Source organism: Acinonyx jubatus, chromosome B2, assembly GCF_027475565.1.
Source record: "Acinonyx jubatus isolate Ajub_Pintada_27869175 chromosome B2, VMU_Ajub_asm_v1.0, whole genome shotgun sequence".
Taxonomy (NCBI): domain Eukaryota; kingdom Metazoa; phylum Chordata; class Mammalia; order Carnivora; family Felidae; genus Acinonyx; species Acinonyx jubatus.
In genome coordinates, this window is record NC_069385.1 from 15,803,425 (window position 1) to 15,828,110 (window position 24,686).

The 24,686-nt window shown below is 43.7% G+C and overlaps 1 protein-coding gene across 5 annotated transcripts in view; it reads right to left on the bottom strand.

The window, feature by feature from the left end:
• AKAP12 (A-kinase anchoring protein 12) overlaps positions 1-24,686 on the bottom strand; it is a 101,055-nt gene that overhangs the window by 15,721 nt on the left and 60,648 nt on the right. The window contains exon 1 of one of the 5 annotated variants that reach the window (XM_027056633.2): positions 9,352-9,845. The exons of the other annotated variants lie outside the window; for them this stretch is intronic. Coding sequence (XP_026912434.2) covers positions 9,352-9,376 — 25 coding nt within the window. The 5' untranslated portion in view covers positions 9,377-9,845. Of the gene's footprint in view, positions 1-9,351; positions 9,846-24,686 lie in introns of those variants that run through there. 5 annotated transcript variants of the gene reach the window in all.

Genomic DNA, 24,686 nt, shown 5'->3' on the forward strand with positions numbered 1-24,686 from the left:
AGTATGTGGGATATTTACATGTTTAATAATTAAAAGGGTGGGGAAGCCCTATACAGTGGAGAAATTGGGCAAGAACTTAACGTTAACCGGGACACCTAGGTGACTTAGTTAGTTAAGCATCGGACTCCCCTGATTTCAGCTCAGGTCATGATCTCATGGTTCCTGAGTTCGAGCCCTGCATCCGGCTTTGCACCGACAGTGTGGAGCTGGTTTGGGATTCTCTCCCTCTCTGCTCCTCCCCCACTCTCACGGGTACACGCTCTCCCTCTCTCTTTCAAAATAAATACAGAGGGGCGCCTGGGTGGCTCAGTCGGTTGAGTGTCCAACTCTTGGTTTCCACTCAGGTCACAATCTTACCGTTCGTGGGTTCGAGCCTCACATCGGGCTCTGTGCTGACAGCGTGGAGTCTGCTTGGGATTCTCTATCCGCCCCCTGCTAGCTCCCTCTCTCTCAAATAAATAAGCTTTAAAAAATTAAAAATAAATAAGTAACCTACAGGTAAAATAGGAGGAAAAAAACACGCTAAGGAGGGTGGTGGAAGTGGGGAGAGGAGAGCTATACATTCAAACACGTCAATGTCTTAAAGGAGAAAAGCTGTAGAAATGTTCCAGATTAAAAGAAGCTAAAGAGGGGCGCCTGGGTGGCGCAGTCGGTTAAGCGTCCGACTTCAGCCAGGTCACGATCTCGCGGTCCGTGAGTTCGAGCCCCGCGTCAGGCTCTGGGCTGCTGGCTCGGAGCCTGGAGCCTGCTTCCGATTCTGTGTCTCCCTCTCTCTCTGCCCCTCCCCCGTTCACGCTCTGTCTCTGTCACAAAAATAAATTTAAAAAAAAAACGTTGAAAAAAAAGAAGCTAAAGAATATGATGCGTAAACCAAAGATGATCTTACAATGCAAGGTGAGAAACGCTAAAAAGGACACTGTTAAATTAGCTGACAGAATTTGAATAAGTATGGTACGTTATATACTACTGTAATAATGTAAATATATGATACTAATAACCATTCTCTGGATATAAAAGGGAGTATCTTAGGGCCCCTGGGTGGCTCAGTCGGTTGAGCGTCCAACTTCAGCGCAGGTCATGATCTCGCGGTTCGTGAGTTCGAGCCCCGCGTCAGGCTCTGTACTGACGGCTCAAAGCCTGGAGCCTGCTTCAGATTCTGTGTCTCCCTCTCTCTCTGCCCATCCCGTGCTTATGCTCTGTCTCTCTCTGTCTCTCAAAAATAAATAAATAAATGTAAAGAATATTTTTTAAAAAAAAGGAAATATCTCTATCCTTAGGAAATAACATAAGTATTTAAGAGGAAATGATGACTATAACTTATCTGCAAGAGGCTCAGAAAATTTTTCATCTTCTGCCTATGTAAGACATAACAGGAACTTGCATGCTGGTTTTTGGGTTTTCTTAACACAGAGAACAAAAAACTAAATAAAGAGGCAAATGAGGTAAAATGCTAACAATATATGAATCTAGATTAAGGGTAATTAGGTGTTTCCTGTACTTGTTTTTTTATTTTTGCAACTTTCTGTTAAGTTTGAAGTCACTGTTCAAAAAAAAAAAAAAATCACTCAAGGATAGGCTAAACAGAAAAAGGTGACTAAAAGGTACAAAATTTACAGTTATAAAAGAATCAAGGAGATTATTAATAGGAAAACTACTCTCTCCCAACCCCCCAAAAAGAGACACAATTCAGGGAGAGGGGAAGATAAAAGAACAGAAGTTCTGGAGACAGACTGTGTTTAAATATCAGGTGCACCACATCTAGTACTGGGCCCTTGGGCAAATTTCCTGAAGTTTTGTTCTGAATGTCCTCACCTGAAACATAGGTCACCTTTAGTACTTCCTGCTAAGGTTTCTTAGGAGGAAGTATCAGTCAGCTATCTATAAAACAATAAAGCAAAAATTCTAATGGGTTTTTTCCCTCATTGTCATCAAACAGAACTACTTAAGCATAATCTTTTTTTTTTTTTTTTTTTACCAATTCCAAAAATGATCTATAAATTGCAGGAGATTTTGAAATTTGAAAAATTGGAAAATGACCTTCATAAAGACAATGTCCAGAGATGATCACTATTAAGTAACTGTGATAGCTTTTTCTGGGTAAGTTATTTAATAGTCTTCGAAACTATGATATAATGGCTGCATAATTTCTTTTTGCCTCCCCCTATTGTTAGACAATTCGTCGGTCCCAATTTTTCACCACCACACTCTGCATCAAATATTCACCTGTATAAATCACTGTCCAAACCCCTGACCAGGTTTGAACATAAGAGGGCAGTATTGAACAGCTTTCGGCTCTCCCAAACTGGAAACGTTGCAAATTTCCTAGACCAGAAGATTCAAAAATCTACCATACATAAGGCTTAGGTGCCTTTTCAAATTCTGTATAGTTGAATGCCATGTTATACCTACATTACCTCTTTGACTCCCATCACAGATACCGAGGGGGGAAACGGGGCACAAACACCTTGGGTTGGCTCCCTCCCTCTCCTTTTCTTTATTTGCACCATGTGAGGATCCAGATCCTTTACCCCATTTTGGACCAAGGGCAAGTCTAACGCGGCCACAGCCTTTCTGTGTTGAACTCCTTCCCCTGCTTTCCCAGCCAGGCTGTACGCAGTAAAATGAAATCACCGCGCGTTTCCCAGATGCTGCCTGAAGGGGGAGCTCTCCAGACACGACCATCCTCATTCCCATCCTTGTTCTAGCATGGGGTTAGCGGAAACCTTTTCACAGGTATTTTTAGGTGCTGTCTGCATGCCGGTTCTGAAAGAGTTAAAGATCACAGCACGGGGAGCAAGGCTGCTGGCCTGGAGGAGAGGACCACAAACCAGCAGGTTTGGCTGCTGGGAGTGAAGGCAGCTGGCGAGAGACAGAAGGCCAGGGATAATAACCTAGGAAACACAGGCCAGTGTGTGCGCCGAACCCAGGCTCGGCACAGTAAAATCCATTCAAAACCACACTCAGAAACGTTTCATTAATAAATTTACTTTTAAATGACTTCAAAACCTCCTCTGCTATAACTTTCAACACATCAGCTCCGTACAGGATCATCTGCTCTAGATTTGTCGGATTGGATAGGAAGAGGAAAATCAAAAAGCCCCGCTCATCGAAGCATCACTGATTGGGGGGATACACGTTCCTGGTGCCCAAAAAAGTCCTTCCCCAGAAACCAGTTTTAGAGTAGGCCTTTCTGATGTCACATGTCAGTATCGTATCACTCATGGGGGATTTTTAACTGCCCAAATTACCCACTTTGAACACACTGCTGTTAATCCAGCTAGTTTCTCAAATGCCCCAAAAAAGCCCAAACACTGTGTTCGCTTATCCACTGCCGCGGGGACTGGGCTAGAACCCCCGCATTCTTACCTGGCATCAAAGACCGCACACAGGCTTGGAGAGGAAGCCGGTTAATGTGTCCACTGGAAAAGCCTCCAGGAGGGAGAGCTGGCACATGCAGGTTCCCCCCCTCACCCCACAGCCACTCACAAGGACGAGGACCGACTACAGTGTTCGCCATGGTCCACACACTCATGAGAACCACGTTTCACACCACTTTGGCGGGTACACGGCTTGTGTTGACGTGTTTTCCCACGTCGACCATCAGTGGGAACAGCGTCACAGAAGTCTTGTTTCTCAAACAGACATTGCCGCAGAAACCATGCATTTCTATTCCCTTTGTCTGGAAGGAGGCCCTAATCATGTGCCCGTGTGAGAGGGTGCATCTGTTGAAAACATTACATTGGAAATGCAAAGGATGCTTTTAAAAACTTTTTTCAATGTTTATTTTTGAAGGGGAGAGGCACAGAATGTGAGCAGAGGAGGGGCAGAGAGGGAGGGAGACAGAATCCAAAGCAGTCTCCAGACTCCGAGCTGTTAGCACAGAGCCTGGTGCGGGGCTCGAACTCACAAGCCGTGAGATCACTCACCTGACTGAGCCGCTCAGGCGCCCCAAGAGGACTTGTTTTTTAAATTTATTTTAGTGATCCCTACAACCAACGTGGGGCTTGAACTTAGGAACACAGAATCAAGACTACACGATCCTCTGACAGAGCCAGCCCAGGTACCTCAGAGAAGATGATGTTGAAAAATGATGGGGGAGCCTGGGTGGCTCAATCAGTTAAATAAATGTCTGACTCTTGATACTAATTTTGGCTCAGATCACGATCTCACGATTTGTGAGATCCAGCCCTGCCCCGGGCTCTGTGTTGACAGCGTGGAAGCTGCGTGGGATTCTCACCCTCCATCCCTCTCTCTCTGCCTCTCTCCTGTGTGCTCTCTCTCTCTCTCAAAATAAATAAATTCTAAAAAATTTAAGAAATAAATATGACGTCCATCAGGCGCCTGGGTGGTTCAGGTGGTCACGCGTCTGACTCTTGATTTCGGCTCAGGTCACAAACTCCGTTTCATGGGTTTGAGACACAAGTCAGGCTCTGCACTGATGGTGTGGAGACTGCTTGGGATTCTCTCTCTCTCTCTCTCTCTCTCTCTCTGCCCCTCCCCTCTTTCTCAAAATAAATAAACTTAAAAAAAAAAAAAAGATGTACAAGGTGTTTTCATGCACTTAATTTTCTGAATATGCCCTAGAAGGAAAACCCTTAGGGTGAACCGACACAGTATGTAAATGCTGGACACAAAAGAAACTGCCAGTACAGCTTCTGGAAGCTGTCCTACCAGCAGAGACTTTGGGTAAGCTTGTTTGTCTTGTGTTTCTCTAAGACAAATGAAGCGATATCCTTAAAAAGTGCAGACAGTGAAATGGACAAGAAATGTGACACCCAGTAGTACTTATTTTCTGGAGCGAACACCCATAACAATAGTTTCATTTTTGAAAGCATAAGCCATTATTCTCTTTACTACAACATAGGAAAACTTGTAACAGAGCTTTAATAATAATCTCCTATGTATTTCTTAATATTTTGTAAAACTTTGTCATAGTAAGCCCTCTCAAAGTTAAACAAAAACAAGAAGTCTATGGACCGGGGAATATTAATGAAGTCAAACAAATTGAGAATATATGAAAATATCTTTAATGATGTCTCAAGGAATGAAAACTTGGGGGTGCCTGGGTGGCACAGTCAGTTATGTGGTGGACTCTGGATTTACGCTCAAGTCATGATCTAGCAGTTCGTAAGATCAGGCCCCACACCAGGCTCCACACTGACAGTGCATGGAGGCTGATTCTGCTTCTCTCTCTCCCTCACTCTCTCTCTCTGAACCTCCTCCACTCACACTTGCTCGCTCTCAAAATAAACTTTAAAAAGTTAAGAAAGAGAGAGAGAAAGAAAGAGAGAGAGAGAAACAGAAAGAAAGAAAGAAAGAAAGAAAGAAAGAGAAAGAAAGAGAAAGAGAGAAAGAAAAGAAACAGAAAGAAAGAGAAAAGAAAAAAGAAAAGAAAAGAAAAAGAAAAAGAAAGAAAGAAAAAGAAAGAGAGACAGAGAAAGAAAGAGAGAAAGAGAGAGAAAGAAAGAAAAGAAAAGAAAAGAAAAGAAAAGAAAAGAAAAGAAAAGAGAAAAGAAAAAAAGAAGGAAAGAAAGAGAGAAAGGAAGAAGTGAAAACTTGAAAGCATTTCATGTATAGAAACCCACTTTGGTAGACAATGATTATAGCTTTTTAGGTGTCACTTTCTACTAAACAGTGTTTAATCTCCAGATAAATGTCCAGTTAGTCGATCCCAATTTTACGAAATCAGTCACAAGAGATCTATATTGTGCATGGGCCAATATACATTTTCCTTGTGAAAGTAACAATCCCCCAACTTCCCAAGTTTCAAAAGGGACATGATCCCCAAAAAGTCGCAGTGCTGTTGTGGATGCTGTGTTCCTCACAGACACCCCACTCCAATGTCCACATATGCAATCAACAGTTCCAGGACCCAAAACCTGCAGAGTCTCTTTTCACTCTTCCAAATACTTAAGAGATTAAGACATAAAGTATAACTTGTTCCTTTTAGTTTAGAATTTTAAAGGAAAAAAAGTCTCACCTACTGCAAATTTTCAATGCTTTTATCCAAACGTAGCTCTCAAATTTCCATGGCACAACTACTGTGATTTTTTTGGTCAGAGAAAAAGTGCAATATTGCAAAAGCTACAACATTAACTGAACCAGTGCGCTGTTCCCCAGGCACATCGGGCCTGCTGGCTGCTGACATCTGGATCTGGTTAACTCTCTCCTACGATCTGCAACATTGTCCTGGAGTTTTTCCAGAAATTCTCTGCATTCTAAATCCTTCCCTTATATCCTACACACCCACTCCCCTTGTTCTAACGCTCATTAACCACAAAACCTCAAAGGGGAGATGTTTAAGTGGGATTAAAACTCAGAGAGGCAAAACCCCGTATCGGAGGCGTACAGGTGAGTCACCATTGGCCTTGGCCTCAGTAGTGATGTTCAATGGTTCCCTATACATCTGGGCAGGTGAAAACAGGGGTAACACTGAACCAGTACTAACATCCCTTACACAGTGAGAAAGAGGCTCTTTACAAGGTACTCTACAGCTGTGCTTTTTCGTAGCTATGGAACACCAAGAAAAGCTTAGTTTTCATCTTAAAAAGAGGGTTAAGCAACCACTTTGTGCAGGATTCTCGCGGGGCATAAGGATAACTGCCACACAGATCGGGCAGTTGGCAAGTCGCAGGTGCTTCTGGTGTATACCAAAAAGCCTCCATGGGAGACACAAGCAGCCACGTGGAGGCTTCTCTTGTGATCTTGTAGTATGATTTGCATAGAGAAAGGCATTTTAAATCATCTAGAACTTGCATGAATGTGGGGATTCTTCCTTTCCCAGTTTACTTTAGAGATAAAGAGCAATGCTGTCCTAATTCCTCATGATAATCTACAGTTAGTCTCAATAATGTGCATGAGTCAGAACAAATAGGGAAGATATTTTCCAAGTACCTTTTGAAATTCAAAAAACGCTTCTTTTCCTGGCATACCATTAATAGGTTGGTGGGGAGAAGATCATCATTGTATCTGATCACATATTTGCTAGTTTTTTTTTAAGTTAAAAAAAATTATTTAAGTAATCTCTACACACCACATGGGGCTCGAACTCACAACCCTGAGATCAAGAGTTGAGCGCCCCTCGGACTGAGCTGGCTAGACACCCCCTATTTTCTAGTTTTTAAGCGAGGGGTTGCTCATGTGGTGATGAGGGTAAGATATCAAGAAAGACAAAGTATGTAATGTGAATATGCAATCATTTTACAATTCAAGTTCTGCTGCCTTCATCTCCCTCGTCTGTGTATGGGCAGTGGGGGAGAATAACAGCCCTTAAGGGACAGCTTTTCCCGGCTTCCAGAAAAGGAAACTCATTCCTAAGCACAAAAATATTATCAGCCCAATCCCTTCCTGTTCATTGTGAAATTTAAATGCTCCGTGCATAACGTAGTACTGCAGAGGACTAGAACTCTCTTTCACATTATTTAGATGAGTAATCTGATATTTAATTAACACTTAAGGCCAGTTTTAAAAGCCTTCGTTGCTTTTCAAGATTCTGACCAACTGAAGACTAGTCACTATAAATCTTCCTTATCAGGTTAACTTTTAAAGGAAAAAAACAAAATGACAGTTCAAACTCCCTGTTATTTCTACTTCATCCACCACAAAATGTTTATTCACTGTTCAATTTTTGGAGGTAAGAATTTCTGTACACCTCCTGGCACGAAATTTTGCCACATCCTCCATACCAACATGATAATAGAATTTAAGCTCAGAAAGTCATCAATCCAATTGCTTGAAGCTGCCTTTAAAAATAGTGCTTCCAACTATTTCTGTTCATTTGTCTATCTATGGGGATTATCTGAACCAGTTTTTAGAAGCCCTACATGTACCCCAAGTTTGTTACCTATTAATTACTTTGAAAAAGAAACACCTTCCTTTCCCGTAAGAAACTCGCCAAGTGATAAACCAGATAGGGAATATACTAAAGATTGTGCTACACGCAAAGAGCACCCAAAAGAAAGTTCTAATCACAGAACCCCACCCCCCAGCTGTGACACCCTACAAACCACCCTCCCAGGCAGCCTCTCTCAGGGTTTGGGATTTCTAGGTTTCATTCACAGTAAAGTCACGAGCTAGAAAAAATTAAAAATTTTGTTTTCAATTTATTTTATTTTGTATAGTCTATTCGATGATAGATCTTAGGTATCTCGTAAGCCCTCATGCTATAGAAATGGTAGAAAGGCTTACAGTATTAACTTGAGGAAGGAATTCTGAGGAAATCTCCAAGTAAACAAGCTAATCTATAGGAAGTGAGAGCTATTTTTAGTTTTGCTACACTTTCACATTCATTTAAAATTCCACAGAAGAACCAGGCTTTGCAGAAGCAATTATATTGAGAAAAATGTAAAGTCTAGAAATTCTATACTGCCCTTTTAAGAAAATGCGTAGATTTGGTGAGTGGTCTCAAATAGCAACGAGCTGATCTTCGAAATCTAAATTAGCACATGGGAGTTTTTTTCTTCCTGATGAGGGGTAAAGGGAGAGAGAAGGAGAAAACAGGCAGGTTCCAAAGGAGTCAGGCTACAGTACAATTGGATTAATGATCAAATAAATACAATTTAGAAAAGTTGTCAGTACCTTCTCCAAGTCTGAGAAGTTTTATATATATATATATATACACACACACACACACACACACATATATATATATATATATATATATATATATACACACACACACACACATATATATATAACTCATTTGCTAGGGGTAGGAATTAAATATCAGAATTCATGCTCACAACTAGATTTCTAGAAAGGACGCTTTAAAACCATACATTCTTACTATTAGTGCCTAAATGCTGCTACCTGCTAGCCCATCAACCTTGTACTATGTGTTCATTAAAACCATCATTTAAACCACAGCTAACATCTTAGACCCGCCCCCACCCCATCAATCGCCAAGTGCACCTTCACTGAAAGTTTCTAATAATCAGGTCAAAAGGCCAAATAGCGTGATTATCTCAAAACCAGGAATTTACTTTTTTATGGCTACAAGAGATTAGGTTAGGCTTTCACACCGATTTTTCCAATGCGCCCCCATCTACCACGTCTCTCTCTTCAGCTGGTGCTGTCCTCCCGCCCCTGAAAAACTACACTGAGAGTCTCCCCTAAGTACCTACAGGAAGACTCCCGCCGAGGCGAAAGGAAAACGCCGGGTGTGTCGGGTTCTTGCTGAGCCAGAGAGCGAACGCTCTTCTGATTGGCATTCGTGTCCGTCTGCCGACCTTCCCATCGGTGTGTTCAGCCACGGACCTTGAAACTCTCCACCCAAACGCAGGTGAGAGGCGAAGGGCGCACGCATTCCACCTGCTACGGGGTCAGAACGCAACGGCCCGGCTCCCGCCTTACCTGTGATGGTGATGATGCCCAGCATAGTTACTAGCACACCCGCAGGTGACAACAGCGGGTCCTGGCCGGCCTTTGGCGGCGGGCTGACGCGCCACGCGGTCTTGCCAACCCCGTGCGGCCTCGCTGCGATCAGAAAGGAGTAACCGCCAAGCCACCCTCAGAGGATCCGGGACAACGAAAGGTGCCTTCGGAGCTGCGGCAGAAAGGGGCCGAGGATGCATCGCGCCCGCTAATTATAGGAGGCCCCAGCCCCGGCCGCCCACCCAGCGGGGGGGTTGGGACCCCGCCCCCCGCGCGCGCTGGGACTTGGCACAGCGCGGGCGTCACGTGCTTCATTTTAAAGGCGAGGAGCCCTCCCCCGCGCTGGTCTCCGTTAATGGTCAGCGAGGCTCTGCAAAGCGACCCGGGGAGGGTTTAAAAGTTGCTGGGACGCATAACCCAGAGTCAGCAACATTTTATCAGAGCCGTTACTTCATTCCTGGCGCTGATTTACGACTTCTGTGTCTCAGCTTTTAGCCTTACTTAAAGCAAATAACCGCACAGATACTACGTTCTACGGCCAGTTTTTACAGCACGTCCTGTATCCTCGTTTGTGTGAAGGCTGATGAGGTGCAAAGCACTGTTTGCTTTTTAGCACCTAGAATATTTCATATTTTCACCATGTTTGACACACACAAGGTGCGCTGATCTGGGGATGGCCACTGATCTCGGCTGTTCCATTTCTTGGTCTTTGAGATGGGCGGTTACAAGGCAAACTCTGTGTCCCCAACACTGGATCGAGGAAACTTTTTTTTTTTTAAACATTTTTATTTACTTTTGAGAGACAGAGACAGCGTGTGAGCAGGGGAGGGGCAGAGAAAGAGGGAGACACAGAATCGGAAGCAGGCTCCAGGCTCCGAGCTGACAGCACAGAGCCCGACGCGGTGGGGGTGGGGGCGGGGGACTTGAACCCACCAACTGTGAGATCATGACCTGAGCTGAAGTTGGACGTTCAACCGAGCCGCCCAGGCACGCCCCTCGAGGAAACTTTTAAAAAGCCCAAATACTTGAGCAATAGGTCTGTATTTTATTTTTATAAGTTAACTAAATTTTTGGATCAAACTATGCCATCTTCCAAAATATAGACACTGTCCTATCTCTAATATACAAGCAACGCTGCATGGAAATCGGTCAGAACCTACATTAAAAATTCTGAAAATTTCAGGCAGCCCTGAATTCTTAACATTTTTTTCCCCTGAAACTTTAGAATGTTCTACATAAAAACACAAGATAAGTGATAAACAAGTCTTACAATTCTGACCCTCTTTTCTATGCCAATATTCTGTTAGGGTAGGTCTGTGTAGACTCCCTGGCTGTGCCGCCTCCTTTTCCCCCTTGTACTATTTATCACCACATGCCTTGCCTGCCTGGCCCCCTTTACCACAGGCTCTTCCCCTGGGCAAACATAAGAACGGTTTACTATTGCTCTTCTCTTCAGACGGAGAAGCTCAGATCTTGTTCATTACTGGGTGGGGGGCAGAGAGAGGCCTGGGGTGGACCAGAGTGGGCAGAGTAAAGAGAAGGGTGGGGGAGAAGGGTCGAGAAAAAGCTGAGCACAGAGATGCTGGCTGGAACTTAGTTGCTTCTTCTGGCCACCAGGAGGCGCAACACACCAGGGTCAGGCCTAAACTGAGCAGAGTTAAGGCGGCAACGTTCCCAGCAATCAAGCCCTGTTAACCAAATCAGTTTCAGCTTCTCCACTGACCGGGCTTCTCTCTTCTATCCCAGCAAACACCCAGCCTGGCCGTTAAGGGCCCGTGGGAACAGGGGAGTGATGAGCTCCTTGTCCTAACGGCTGGGATCTGATTCCCAAAGCAAGCCACTTTCTAACCTTTCATCTTCTCTAGAGGACTCTTAACTCGGGTTCACAAATAGCTTCAATTATACTGAGAGTCTGGTGTGTGTGAAATACTGCCGGTGGAACGGTCCGGTCCCTCTGTAGTGCACAGTTAAGGGGTCGGGTCACAGCAGCTCTGTATTTCTCCCCTCTCCCCGCCTACACCTGCAGCCCCAGCGCTGGGGAGTCCTGGCTGTAACAGATCATGGATAAAAGAGACTCTGGAGGCTGCACTGGTGGTCTGTTACATTAAATGACTGGTCTACAGCCTTCCTAAGCATGTGTATCAGTCCAAACAGTGTGTCCCCCGTCCCTCCCGCCCCCATGGAGCCCACACCACTTCTTCAACTGTCCCAGGAGCCCCAACTACCTCGGGGACCTATGGTCTCAGTAATACCTCACTACTCAGCACTAACTGTTGGGGACAGCACATGGCCATCATCTGCCACCTCTAAAATACGCATGTCCCACTTATGGGTATGTCTTGTTGATTCTGACCTTGCTTAACTGTACTACCAGCTCCTTTCCTTCCTGGAAGTCTAACTTCTAACAGAAGGACCGGCACCAGAAGCTCCATGAGCTGGACTGGAGGAAACTTCACTAGTTACAAATTTAAGGCCCCAAACAACACTTGCAAAGATAAATGGAGGGGCGACTGGGGGGGGGGGAGGCGGGCAGGGCTCAGTCCGTTGAGTGTGTCTGACTTCAGTTCAAGAAGTATCTCACAGTTCATGAGTTCAAGCCCCACATCAGGCTTGTTGCTGTCAGTGCAAAGCCCGCTTCAGATCCTCTGTTTACCACCCACCCCCCAGCTCTGCCCTTCCCCCTCTCAAAAATAAATTAAAAAAAAAAAAAAAAAAAAAAAAAAGGTAAATGTGCTGCTGTGTAATTTTGTTAAGCTTCTTCTCTTTAAGACACTGGTAAAGATACTAACACATCTAATCTGCTATTCGTATGGAAGTAGTTAAAACCACAAGGCAGGGGCGCCTGGGTGGCTCAGTCGGTTAAGCGTCCGACTTCGACTCAGGTCACCATCTCGCGGTCCGTGAGTTCGAGCCCCGCGTCGGGCTCTGGGCTGATGGCTCGGAGCCTGGAGCCTGCTTCCGATTCTGTGTCTCCCTCTCTCTCTGCCCCTCCCCCGCTCATGCTCTGTCTCTCTCGGTCTCAAAAATAAATAAACGTGAAAAAATAATTTAGAAAACACACAAGGCAGAGAGCAGAGCAAGAAAGGTGGCAAGCTGTTGACTCTCAGCAGATGGTTCTCCTTTGATCTCCACCTCTACGAGTAACCCAAGGACAGGGCGTGTGTGGCAGCTGCTGGCTAAGCCTCTGTGTGTCTGCATTTACAAAGAAAAGTCATCAATCAGGATGAAAGCAGAAGTAAAGATCAGAACTAGGGTCAGTATACAATGCAGCAGACTTTTTCTTTTGTTATCACTTCCATTCCCTGTTTTTATTAATTAAAGCAAAATTAGAGGGGCAGAAACCATCACCCAAAGCACAAATTATATTCTGGAAGATACTGACCATATCGCAAATAGGGAGAGGACAGAAAAGGGGTTTTCCCGAATCTGCACGGTTTGTTCAACAAATCTTTGCCACATTCTGGCTCTGTGTTAATTATGCTGTGCACCCAGGGATACAATTAGACATTATCCTTGGCCCTGGGGAGGTCATCTGGTGGCAGACACATCCGGAGGCCAAAGTGGGCACACTCTAATGTAGCTCACTTCTGAGCTAGCCTCTGACAGCACAGGATGTGTGAAGGGGCCAGCCCTCCCAGTCCTCCGGGGGGGGAGCGCAAAGGAAGACAGTCCACGCAGAGGGAGTGCCGTGAGCAAAGGCAAGAAGGACAGGACAGTTGGTAAATGATGAGTTCCTTATAGCTTCAAGTTCAGAGTACATGGCGAGAGCAATGCAAGGGAAGGGACAGAGATGGTAACTGAAATGAGAACGAGAAGTATACATCTGAGGCTTTTGAATGTGAATGACCACTTAATAGCTTTGTAACAAATAACCCCATTAAAAAAAAAAACGGGCAAAAGGATCCACGTAGACATTTCTCTAAAGTACATACACAAATGTATACACAGTGAGCACCTGAAAAGACATTCAACATCATCGGCCATTAGGAAAATGCCAAACAAAACCATGAGGTCCAATTTGCACCCACTCGGCGGGCTATAATCAAAAAGATGGCCAATAACAAGGAGTGGAGAAATCAGAACCTTTCTACATCGCTAGCGGAAATGTAAAATGGTGTAGCTGCTTTGGAAAACAGTCTAGCAGTTGTTCACAATGTTAAACATAGATTTACCATTATGACCCAAGCAGCTCTACTCCTAGATACATACCCAAGAGAAACAAACACCTACATCCACACAAAAACTTGCACAGGAATACTGATGACAGCATTATTCACAGTAGCCCAAACTAGAAGCAACCTAAATATCCATCAACTGATGCATGGAAAACTAAGTTAGGTATATCATACAATAGCATGTTATCCAGCAGTAAAAAAGGAATTAAGTATACATGCTATTACATGGATAAAGAATGAAAAAATTGCTAAGTGAAAGAAACTAGTCACCAAAGAGCACATACTGACATAAATTCACTTTTATTTACTTAATTTATTTTACTTGGGGGGGGGGTTGCATGCAAGCTGGGGAGAGAGGCAGAGGGAGAATCCCAAGCAGGCGCCGTGCTCGGTGCAGAGCCCGATGTGGGGCTCGATCCCACAATCCTGGGATCACGACCTGAGGCAAGATCAAGAGTCAGACGCTCAACAACCGACTGAGCCAACCTGGTGCCTCTAATTCCATTTATGTGAAATATCCAGAATAGGCAAATTGACAGAAAGTGGACTAATGGGTGCCTAGAACCAGGGAGGTGGGGAGAGAGGGACTGACTGCTAACAGGTTTGGGGGTTCTTTAGGAGAGGATGGAAATGTTCTGAAATTCATGGTGGTGCTGGTGGTACAATCTGCCTCGGTCTGGGGGGCAGCGGGGGAGGGAGGGCAGGCCCAGCAGACAAACAGCCAGTAGAAGGACACCATAAGGACACCTCTCTTTCCTGAGAGGGAGGGGACAGGGGCGCATACACCAGAACAAGCACCGATACCACGTTCCTTCACGGCCTCCAAGAGGGCTTGAGTATTCAACCCACATATGAAACGCAGGGAAATGGGGAGATAGACACCAAACCCAGGTCTCCCCACCCCCTTTCACTGCCTTTCCAAGATGGCCGTAACTTGGAGGAGAATCAACCAACAACCCATAAGTCGCTTCTTTTTTCCTATGGCTGGAAGGGAGCAGGTGAAATCAAAGGGAGCGTTGTTCACCACTGTGACTCTAAAAGGCTTCAAGGTAATCTAAGGATGAGCTCAAACTTGCAGAAAGAGAGGAACACAGACACTGTCTCAATGACATTAGCAAGTCACATGCAGGATGGGTAGGTTCTCCTGGGCTCTGTCCCCATGCTATATACCCACACAAATACCAGCTAATTGAATCTTATGGTCCAGCTGAATTGGACATGTTTATATAGACATGGCTATTCTGACTCAAAGTCCTCAACAAATAATCTGAAGAGTTCCTCAAGGGGAATGTTGTAGACACCAAATGAGAGATACAGATTTATGTTTGAGAATGTTTACTGCTTGGGATGTACAATATTTAAAGAGCCGATGTGTCCCACTAGTAGGAAAATGGTGTATCTCATCCCTTCGGTGGAATATTTGGCAAAAACAACATATGTGAAGTAGTTGATGACCAGGAAAATGGCTACATCAATATATAAGTTCACACCTTTATTCAGCATAAAAGCAGGGTATAAACTATATATTGAATATAATCTCAATGTTGCTTTTATTACGTATTTTTTTTATTTTTTTTTTTTAACGTTTTATTTATTTTTGAGACAGAGAGAGACAGAGCATGAACAGGGGAGGGGCAGAGAGAGGGGGAGACACAGAATCGGAAGCAGGCTCCAGGCTCCGAGCCATCAGCCCAGAGCCCGACGCGGGGCTCGAACTCACGGACCGCGAGATGGTGACCTGAGCTGAAGTCGGACGCTTAACCGACTGAGCCACCCAGGCGCCCCAACGTATGTATTTTTGAGAGAAAGAGCACAGACGTGAGCGGGAGCAAGGCAGAGGGGGAGGGGGAGAGAGACTCCTAAGCCCACTTGGGGCTCAGTCTCCTGACCCTGAGATCATGACCTGAGCAGAAATTGAGAGTCAGATGCTTAACAGAGAGAGCCATCCAGATGCCCCGCAATTTTGCTTTTTAAAATTCGTATGTACCAAAAAGAATTAAAAGAAAAGAAAGAGAAGAAATAAGATAAAATAAAATGCATATGTACCTGAGGCTGAGGAAGAAAACCCAGAAAGAAAAACAACAAAAGCCAACCACAGTGGAATTATGGGCAATCTCTATCTCAGTATTTTCCTACATTTTAGAAATCTTCCACAACTTTGTTGCTTTTGTGGTCAGAATGCGAGCATATTAGATGCCTGGCTCTGGGCTGGACAGGGTGGTCCAGCACTCCCAGACCTTGAATCTAGGAGTACTTCTGATATTCTATAAAAGAAAGCACAGTGGTCCAAATGATCCTGATCTTCAACTCTCCAACCACTGGAACATATAAATTAGCGAGCTAAAAGCACATTAAATTTTCAGTGTGATCTTTTAAAAATTATGAAGTAAGAAAAACGTGCCTTACTACCAGATCTGGTCGGATACATGAACAGGAATCAATTATGTCCTGAATGCCTTGTGTTCACATGTTCGATTCATCCTAAGCCTGAATATCTCTGTCTTTGGTATTGCCCAAAAGTAGAGTCTGAAAAGCTAGCTTCTAGTTCTGCTTCTGCTAACTATATGGCTAGGGGCAAAGTATTTAAGTCTCTGGGCTTCAACTGATTGGGGGAATAAATATGTCACCCAAAGTAATGTTATTCTGAGGTTAACACCAGCATTATTGAGTATATTTTAGAAGCAGGATAAATGTTAGCTATTAACATTTATTAATATTTATCACTGTAAACCATGCATCTCTCAACAGGGGTGATATTGCTTTCAATGGAAAGAAAACTCGTTCATGAGGAGGAGGCTATGTGTATATGAGGCATAGATAGATAGATAGATAGATAACCTAAACCGATACACAATTCATCTATGCTATTCAAATTTTAGTGGGTGCACTAGGAAAATATCTAAAAACATTCCTTTCTGGGGTGATAATGAAAAGAAGGTTGAGAAATAGTCTTTAATACAGATAAGCCGCATTTTAAAGAATTCTTTGAAAAATATTTCTGGAAAGGCAAGAGTGCTACTTTGTCATCAGTTTCTCAGAAATGCATGGTAATAAGAGAAGTATCATCTTGTGCTAGAAGTAATCATTCTGAGCACCTTTTCCTCTCGCTTTTCCAGAGAGGATCTTAATTTGCTTGGAGTCTTAACCAAAAGGAATCGGGGGGGGGGGGCAGGGTGGCCAGGGGGACAAGCTGAAGGTAGACTCGGAACAATAATGGTTATTTACCCCCCCCACCCCAAGAACCCGCTGGCATTCCGCATCTGTCCTCCTGAATCACGGTGTGAATCCCCAAGCAAGCAACATATACAACTTCCAATTTTCTAATAGCCGCATCAAAATGAATCTGAAAAAATGAGGTTAACCTAGTATCAACATAATATTACGGCAACCTGTACTCAATATGAAAAATCACTAATGAGATAGTTTACATTCCTTTTTTTTTTTTTGTACTAAGTCTTTGAAACCCAGTATGTATTTCACTCACAAAGCACAACTCAAATAGGATTAGCAAAATGTTCAAGTGCTATGTGGCTGCAGCACAGCTCTGAAACTACAAAATACTGAATGTTCCCCTCTTTCTGCGACTTTTCCAATGACAATCCTATCCTGCTTTAATCTCCTAGCTTTCTGGACAGAAATTACAAGACACCCAATCACAGAATTGCCCTCACTACTTCAGGGTCCAGTTTAGAGTTGACCCTTTCCACTCTCCTAGAATTATCTAGCATTAGCCCAGATCCTATAACAAGGCCCTTCCACTTCCCCATTACAAAGACTTCCATGCAGGAATCCTCCCTTGGTTTAGCACTTAAATAAATCTAACTTGGTTGGACTACAGATGAGTTCCTGGTGGCCTCAATGTGGCAAGGAATTAAATTCCCATTGATGGATTTAGTTGGTACACCTGTCTTTTTCGTCATCTCTTAATTTGTTAATATATTTGAGTTAATGTTTCAATCTATTACTTTTCCCACCAACTTTCATTATAATCATACACAATGAAAAAGTGCTTTCAATGATTTGTTTTCATCTAAAAGGTCAACTTACTAGTATATTTAGACCGGCTTCAAAAATAAATGCAAAGCAAAAATTGACATTTGCAGGAGAAATATATTTAATCGTATAGTCACATGAATTACAATTTAGTTGCAAAGATGACTTTTTTTTACAAATCTAGAGTGTGATAGTTAAAAGCATGTGCTTTTTTTTTTAAGTCAATGTAAAATTTACCGCTCAGATAAAGAGTAAATTCTGGATGACAGCAGGTTTAACTTCTACTCCCTCTAAGAAACATACTCCTGGATCACCAAGATTTAATGCATAAACTTCAAGGTCAGGAAAAGACAGAAAACATAAGAAATTTGACGTGGTAACTGGTTTGACCCCTCAATATACCTGCGTCCTAAACTATCAGTGGAAAAAGTAATTCAACTTACGCTATAGAAATCGCCTTTAAAAGCCTCAGACTGGGGCGCCTGGGTGGCTCCGTTGGTTGAGCGTCCGGCTTCGGCTCAGGAGCCAGGGGGCAAGGGAAATAGGAAGTTGTGGGGGGTTAAAAAAAATTTTTTTAACATTTATTTAGTTTTGAGAGGGTAGGAGGGGCAGAGAGCGAGGGAGACAGAGAATTCAAAGCAGGCTCTGTGCTGAGAGCCCGATCCTGACCTCAGCCGAAGTCTGCGGATCAACCGACTGAGCCACTCAGGCACCCCGGAAGTTGTTTTCAATGTACAGAAGTTCAGTTTTGCAAGATGAAAATGGTTTTGGAGATGGATAGTGGTGATGGCCGTACACGGGAATGTACTGAATGCCACCGATCTGGGTGCTTAAAAGTGGTTAGGTGGGCAAATTTTGTTATGTGTGTCATTTTTTATTTAAAACAAAAAGACCCTAGGTCTCCCCTCCCACCTTCTGCATAGCCAGACGCTCTTCACTTATCTACCCCAGAGGTGACTAGAGTGCACCTGAGTCTGGGAGGTGGGGGAACAGACGCTCAAAGGCACACCAAAGCCCACTGTCCTGAAAAGCAAGTGGAGTTTATGCACACCGCTCCCAGACTCTCCCCTACTAGGCTCCAAAGAGGAGACTGAACACTCCAGAAAACAAAAGTCTTCTTGGGGCAATTTGACCAGCCCAAGAAAAGAGATGTTAAGATCAACCAGATCACCTTTCGGGGATGGCCACATTGTCCCAGTAACACAAGTCCTAAACAATTTTTAAACATGACAAAACAGCCCCTGAATCAGACATGTAACAAAAACACCTATTATAAAAGACCAAAAAAAAAAAAAAAAAAAAAGCAATTTGGAAGAGACTGAGGCTATGCAGAGAAATAACTTTCAAAGAAATCCTCAGAGAGATATTGCAGCCAAGAAAAAACAGGATACTTCAAAAATGAATTGTTTAGGAAAAAAATCAGTTCTTAGAAATTAAAAACAAAAATAACAAAGTTAAATCTAGTCTTAAGACATTTTCCCAGAAAACAGAGCCAAATACAAAGAGATAAATAATAGGAAAAAAAGGTTTTGATTAGGACCATTCTCGAAGGTCTAAAATCTGAATAAGAGTAATTCCAAAAAGACAACAAAGAAAAAGAGAGGAATGGATAAAATAATTTCCCAGAAGCGAAGGGCATGGGTTTCTCGACTGAAAGAACTCCTAAGAATCCAGCTTGTTGGATAAATGGATTCACATGGAGATCCATTGTTGCAAGATTTCCAGAAGACTTTAAGAAACCATGAGCCATCCGAGGGATTAAGAAGCAGATTCCAACAGTGATACACGTATCAAGACAACACTGACAGAATCCTGGTATGTTCGAGTGCATGAATGGAAATTAACACGACTGGGTGGATGTTTAAGGCCCACACTGGACACACATGAGAAAAATGCTTCTCTGTTGTAAAAAGTTCATTCCCTGAGCTTAGACAGTGAGGCCACTAGCTGGTGGCTCTGCAGGAAGCTACCAATGTACAAACTAAAGCATCTTTCATTCATTTGTGACAGGCAATGATTTGGAACTAAGTGGAGGTCATCTTACTGTCATCTTTAGCTACTGCATCAAATCATGCAAGGCTGTGTGCTTATGATCACGATGAGTGAATGCCAAAGAGTGACTTTAATTCCAACGTTAGAAATGCATCAAAGTATTTCTTCCCTCTATTTGGCTTTAGTTCGTTTAGCAACATCCTTGGTAAGGAGCCTCCTTCATTTGCTTCTCCATCAATACTTGTCTCCACTCCAAGAAATTCTTTTAGTACATCATACTTGGTATAAAGCAAACCGAGTTCTCACGTTTTCAAGAGGCTGAGGGGCGCCTGGGTGGCTCAGTCGGTGGAGCGTCCGACTTCGGCTCACGTCATGATCTCACGGTCTGTGAGTTCCAGCCCCGAGTCGGGCTCTGTGCTGCCGGCCCGGAGCCTGGAGCCTGCTTCGGATTCTGTGCCTCCCTCTCTCTCTGCCCCTCCCCTGCTCATGCTCTGTCTCTCTGTCTCAAAAATAAATAAAAACATTAAAAAAATAAAGAAAGAAAGAAGCTGAGAAATAAACTCCTCTTAAAAAGCAGGAATATTTATTTTTGTTTATTTTTTAAAATTTTTTAACGTTTATTTATTTTTGAAGGAGAGAGAGACAGAGTGTGAGTGGGGGAGGGGCAGAGAGAGAGGGAGACACAGAATCGGAAGCAGGCTCCAGGCTCCGAGCCGTCAGCCCAGAGCCCGACGCGGGGCTCGAACTCACGGACCTCGAGATCGTGACCTGAGTCAAAGTCGGACGCTTAACCGACTGAGCCACCCAGGCGCCCCAAAAAGCAGGAATATTTAAATTGAAACCCAGTTGTGCCTGGCAAGTTTCCATCAAGCACATGCATAGTCGAAATACATAATAAGCACTGGCATTTTTCTTTAAACGTGAGACAGCTTATTTTCTCTGGAAATGTTTTGCCTAGAGAAGAAAAGATTAAAGGAAAGACAGGATAAATGTTTTCAAATACTTAGAGGGCTACCATGTGGAAAAAGGAGGTGAGTCCGTTCTATGTAGTTCCAGGAGGCAGTCCTGGGAACAGAGCAGAGCAGGTTTAAGCAGAAGAGCCGCCTGTAGGGGGGGCAGAAGCCTGGTCTAGACCACCTCCAAGTTCCCTTTCACTAAGGCCACTAAACCAGATTTTGCAGATCATGCAGGCAGGTGTTCGGGGCTGAACTGTGCCCTCTGCACAGTTAAAGCCTGAAACCCCCAGCATAGCAGAATGCGCCTGTATTTAGGGAGGTGATTAATTTAGAGAGAGATCCCTGTCATGGGCCAAATCCAACCTGACGGCATCCTTATAAAAAGCATGAGACACACAGAAGCCAGGGCTGTGCATACATAGGGGAAAGACTGAACACAGCCACAAGGAGAGCCAAGGAGAGGCCTCGGGGAAACGGAACCTGCTGACACCTTGAACTTGGGACTTCACAGCCTGAGAGTTATGAGAAAATAAATTTCTGTTTAAGCCACCTGTTCTGTACTATTTTGTTGGGACAGCCCTCGGAAACTGATACAGCAGGATAACTGCCTTGTGTTTGTCTGTCTCTAAACTCTGGTGTCCATGTTAAGACAGGTGAAAGCAACCAGTTCATTCGATTAACTAAACCTCCTATATGTTGCTCTTCACCAAAAAGAACTGCATACTTTGTTACTATCACACTATACTGACACTTCAAGGGCAGAAGCAGTTGGTAAACACAAAGTATGGTATTCAAGAATAAGACTCACTCGACAGAATTTAAACCCAGAGACTGTATCTTCTGGAAGTTACCAAAGCATCCTCCTTTATATAACATAGGGACCTTGTGCTGGAGAATATACCATTGCTGGAACCATCCACCTGGGGGTTGCTACGTTAGGTGAAAATGGGATTGTTTTAGTTTTTTGAAGTTTATTTATCATCTCTCTATCCAACATGCAGCTTGAACTCACGGCCCCCAAATCAAGAGTCCTTCTTCCTCCATGCTCCTCCCTAAATTGGAACCGTTTTAAAAATGAGTCAGTCTTTGAGAAAGCATCTAAAAGACTGTCGTTCAATAAATGAAATGGCTAAAATAATGTATTGTTTCCAAATGGGCTTAGTCACAATTAAAGAACCATTAACCTTAGGCCACTTCAGTCCCTCCAAGGGAAAGGATCTGAATCTTGGCAACTAACGCAGACCAGCCTATAGACCGTCTCCCCTATGTGTTTCCTCAAGTGGACCACAACGATGACCCTGCTTAGTGGACTTGACCAGCCTCAAACCTACAGCTATTTATAGGTAAGTCTTAAGGTTACTGCAACTTAAGGTTGAATGCCCGTCTTCAGGACAAGTAGATATGGAATTTATCACTGTCACCCAGTGGGGACATAACCAATCCTATTATATAATTTCAATCTTCCATACAGGGGGAAAGACATCACCATGTGGCCACATTTGTGAAGCTACGTATCTTTGTTTTGTACCTAAATGATTATCTGTTGAGACATCTTGATTTTCCCCTCCTGAACTTGTTCATTAAATTAAAATTTCAAATATAGAAGTAGACTTTTTTTTTTAAGATTTTTTTTTTTTTTTACTTTTAAGTAATCCCTACAGGCAATGTGGGGCTCAAACCTAAAATCCCGAGATCAAGAGTGATCTACTCCACCAACTGACCCAGCCATGTGCCCCAAATCTAGAAGATGCCTTTTAAGTTTGAACAAAAAGGGGGCGCCAGGGTGGCTGAGTCAGTTAAGCGCCTGACTTCAGCTCAGGTCATGAGCTCTGGGTCCTTGGGTATGAGCCCTGCATCGGGCTCTGTGCTGACAGCTCAGAGCCTGGTGCCTGCTTTGGATTCTGTGTCTCCCTTTCCCTCTGCCCCTCCCCTGCTTACGCGCACACATGCACCCACTCTCTCTCACTCTCTCTCTCTCTCAAAAATAAACATTATAAAAAATTTTAAAAGAAGATTAGAGGAAAAAGAAAGTGTTTTCACAAAAGGGCATAATGGAATTACCAGGTAGATTCCCACCTGCCCAAGGTCACTTGGGTGTCTTCAGCGGCTAACCCATCATTTGGTTTTCAGTGTTTATATTACTGGTTAATTCTGATGTTACTCGGTCCTAGAATTTCAGAGTTGGCTGAGGATGCTGATTTTACATAGGAAAACTGATGATCAGTGAGATAAGGGGATACATTCAACTCAAGGTGACACACACAAAGAAACAGTGACTAAAACAGTGTCCCCATGTTTCTGTTACCTAGAATAAACCGAGCATAAAAAGGACCAGAAGTCCTTCCTACTCCTTTCCTCATACTCCATACCCTGACCACCATTTTTCACGTTAGAAGGAATAATAAAGGTTCATTGCACTGTCAGACTTGAATATAGTTCGAGGAAGAAATTCTTCCCTATAAGGGTTAGCTGTTAGTTAGCTGTTAATTACTAGGAAAAAAAAAAAAAAAAACCTGGGACGCCTGGGGGCTCAGTCAGTTAAGCTTCCGACTCTTGATTTAGGCTCAGGTCATGATCTCATGGTTTGTGAGATCAAGCCCCACGTTGGGCTTTCTGCCAGCACCCTGGAGACTGCTTGGGATTCTCTGTCTTGCCCCCTCTCTCTTCCCCTCCCTCGCTCACGTGTGCACACGTGCATGTGTGCACTCTCTCTCTCAAAATAAATAAATAAACATAAAGCAAAAAAACCCTGTGTTTCTTTAAAGATGAAAGCAATAGTTATCTGTCAATGGCATAATTTCAGAGAGGCACTCTAAAAACATCCCTGTAAAAAACATGAATAAAAACCGGTTCCCAGAAACTGCAAACTACAGTACTCTCTTGCTGACGTTCAAGTCTTATTTTATGAGTGTTCCCTCTAGTTTTCAAAACATTACAAAACAGGATACAGCTTGAGAAAATGTCAGGCAATAACACTGTATTCGAACCAAAGCAGGGGAGGGAGGGATGCTCCTCTTTGTCTACTGAAAACTCACGAGGGATAGCATTCCTGAGTCCTCATTTCATCACGATCAACCCCTGGATAATCTAGAGTAAGCACCTGTAAGAACACGGCATGGTGTGCTGGGAAGGATCCAGCTTTGTTAGTGCTGATGCACCAAAGGAAAGGAGGTCTGGGGTAAATCCATTAAGTTGCACAAAGGTGAAAAACTAATAGATCCTCCTCTCTCATGAGTAAATGTTAACTCATTAGTTAATGTCAACTTAAACATGCCTTCATGTGTTCAAGTATTTGTTGAGCACTTACTATGTATCAGACACTGTTTAAATATCTATTTATTTTTGGAAGAGCGCAAGCTGGGAAGGGCAGGGGGAGGGGGCGGTGGGGGGGAACAGAGGATCTGAAGCAGGCTCTGCACTGACAAGCTGGCAGCAGATGTGGGACCGTGAGATCATGACCTGAGCCGAAGTCGGATGCTCAACCATCTGAGCCACCCAGGTGCTCCCAGACAGTTCAGACTTGGGGGATTCAGCACTGAACCATATGGACTAGACCTCCCCCCCCCCCCCAAGAAATCTCTGCCCGTGGTTCCTGTATTTTAGCAGAAGTGGAGGCAAGAGACAGGCATAGTCAACGTGACATGTTGACAACCCAATGTGGGAAAAAATAAAGGAGGAATGGAGGGTAGTAATTTGGGCAACAGGCATGACTTCGTGAGAATACTAACAAGGTACCAATTATGTCATAAATTGAAATAGAAAAGGGATGATGGAATCCTGTTTCTTCACAGTTAAGAATGGTGGGGGTGGGGGGCGGGGGTCATCCTCTAACAGAGACTTGGAAAGGATCTTAGGTACTCACTGTCCAGATAAAGTTCTTAAGTGATCAAAAAGCAAAGAACTACCGGTAATTCCAGAATGGACTTTCTGTAAGGTAACAAGGTCCTCGGGGAAGGTTGTGATCACTTGGCAGTCAGTAACATTTTGGCTTTTCCGAATCCCAAAGGCACTAAACACCAGAAGCTGGCAGGTTTCAAACAGCAAACTTAATAAAAGCTAAGACAGTGACATTAAGCACCATTAGGAAAACGAAATTGTCCGTAAGGTTGCAAATTAAGCTTCTAGATAACTTGAGCGATGGATACCCCGTTTTTGTTACGGTATCGGGGAGACGATATCCAGATGCTGTAGCAAAGTG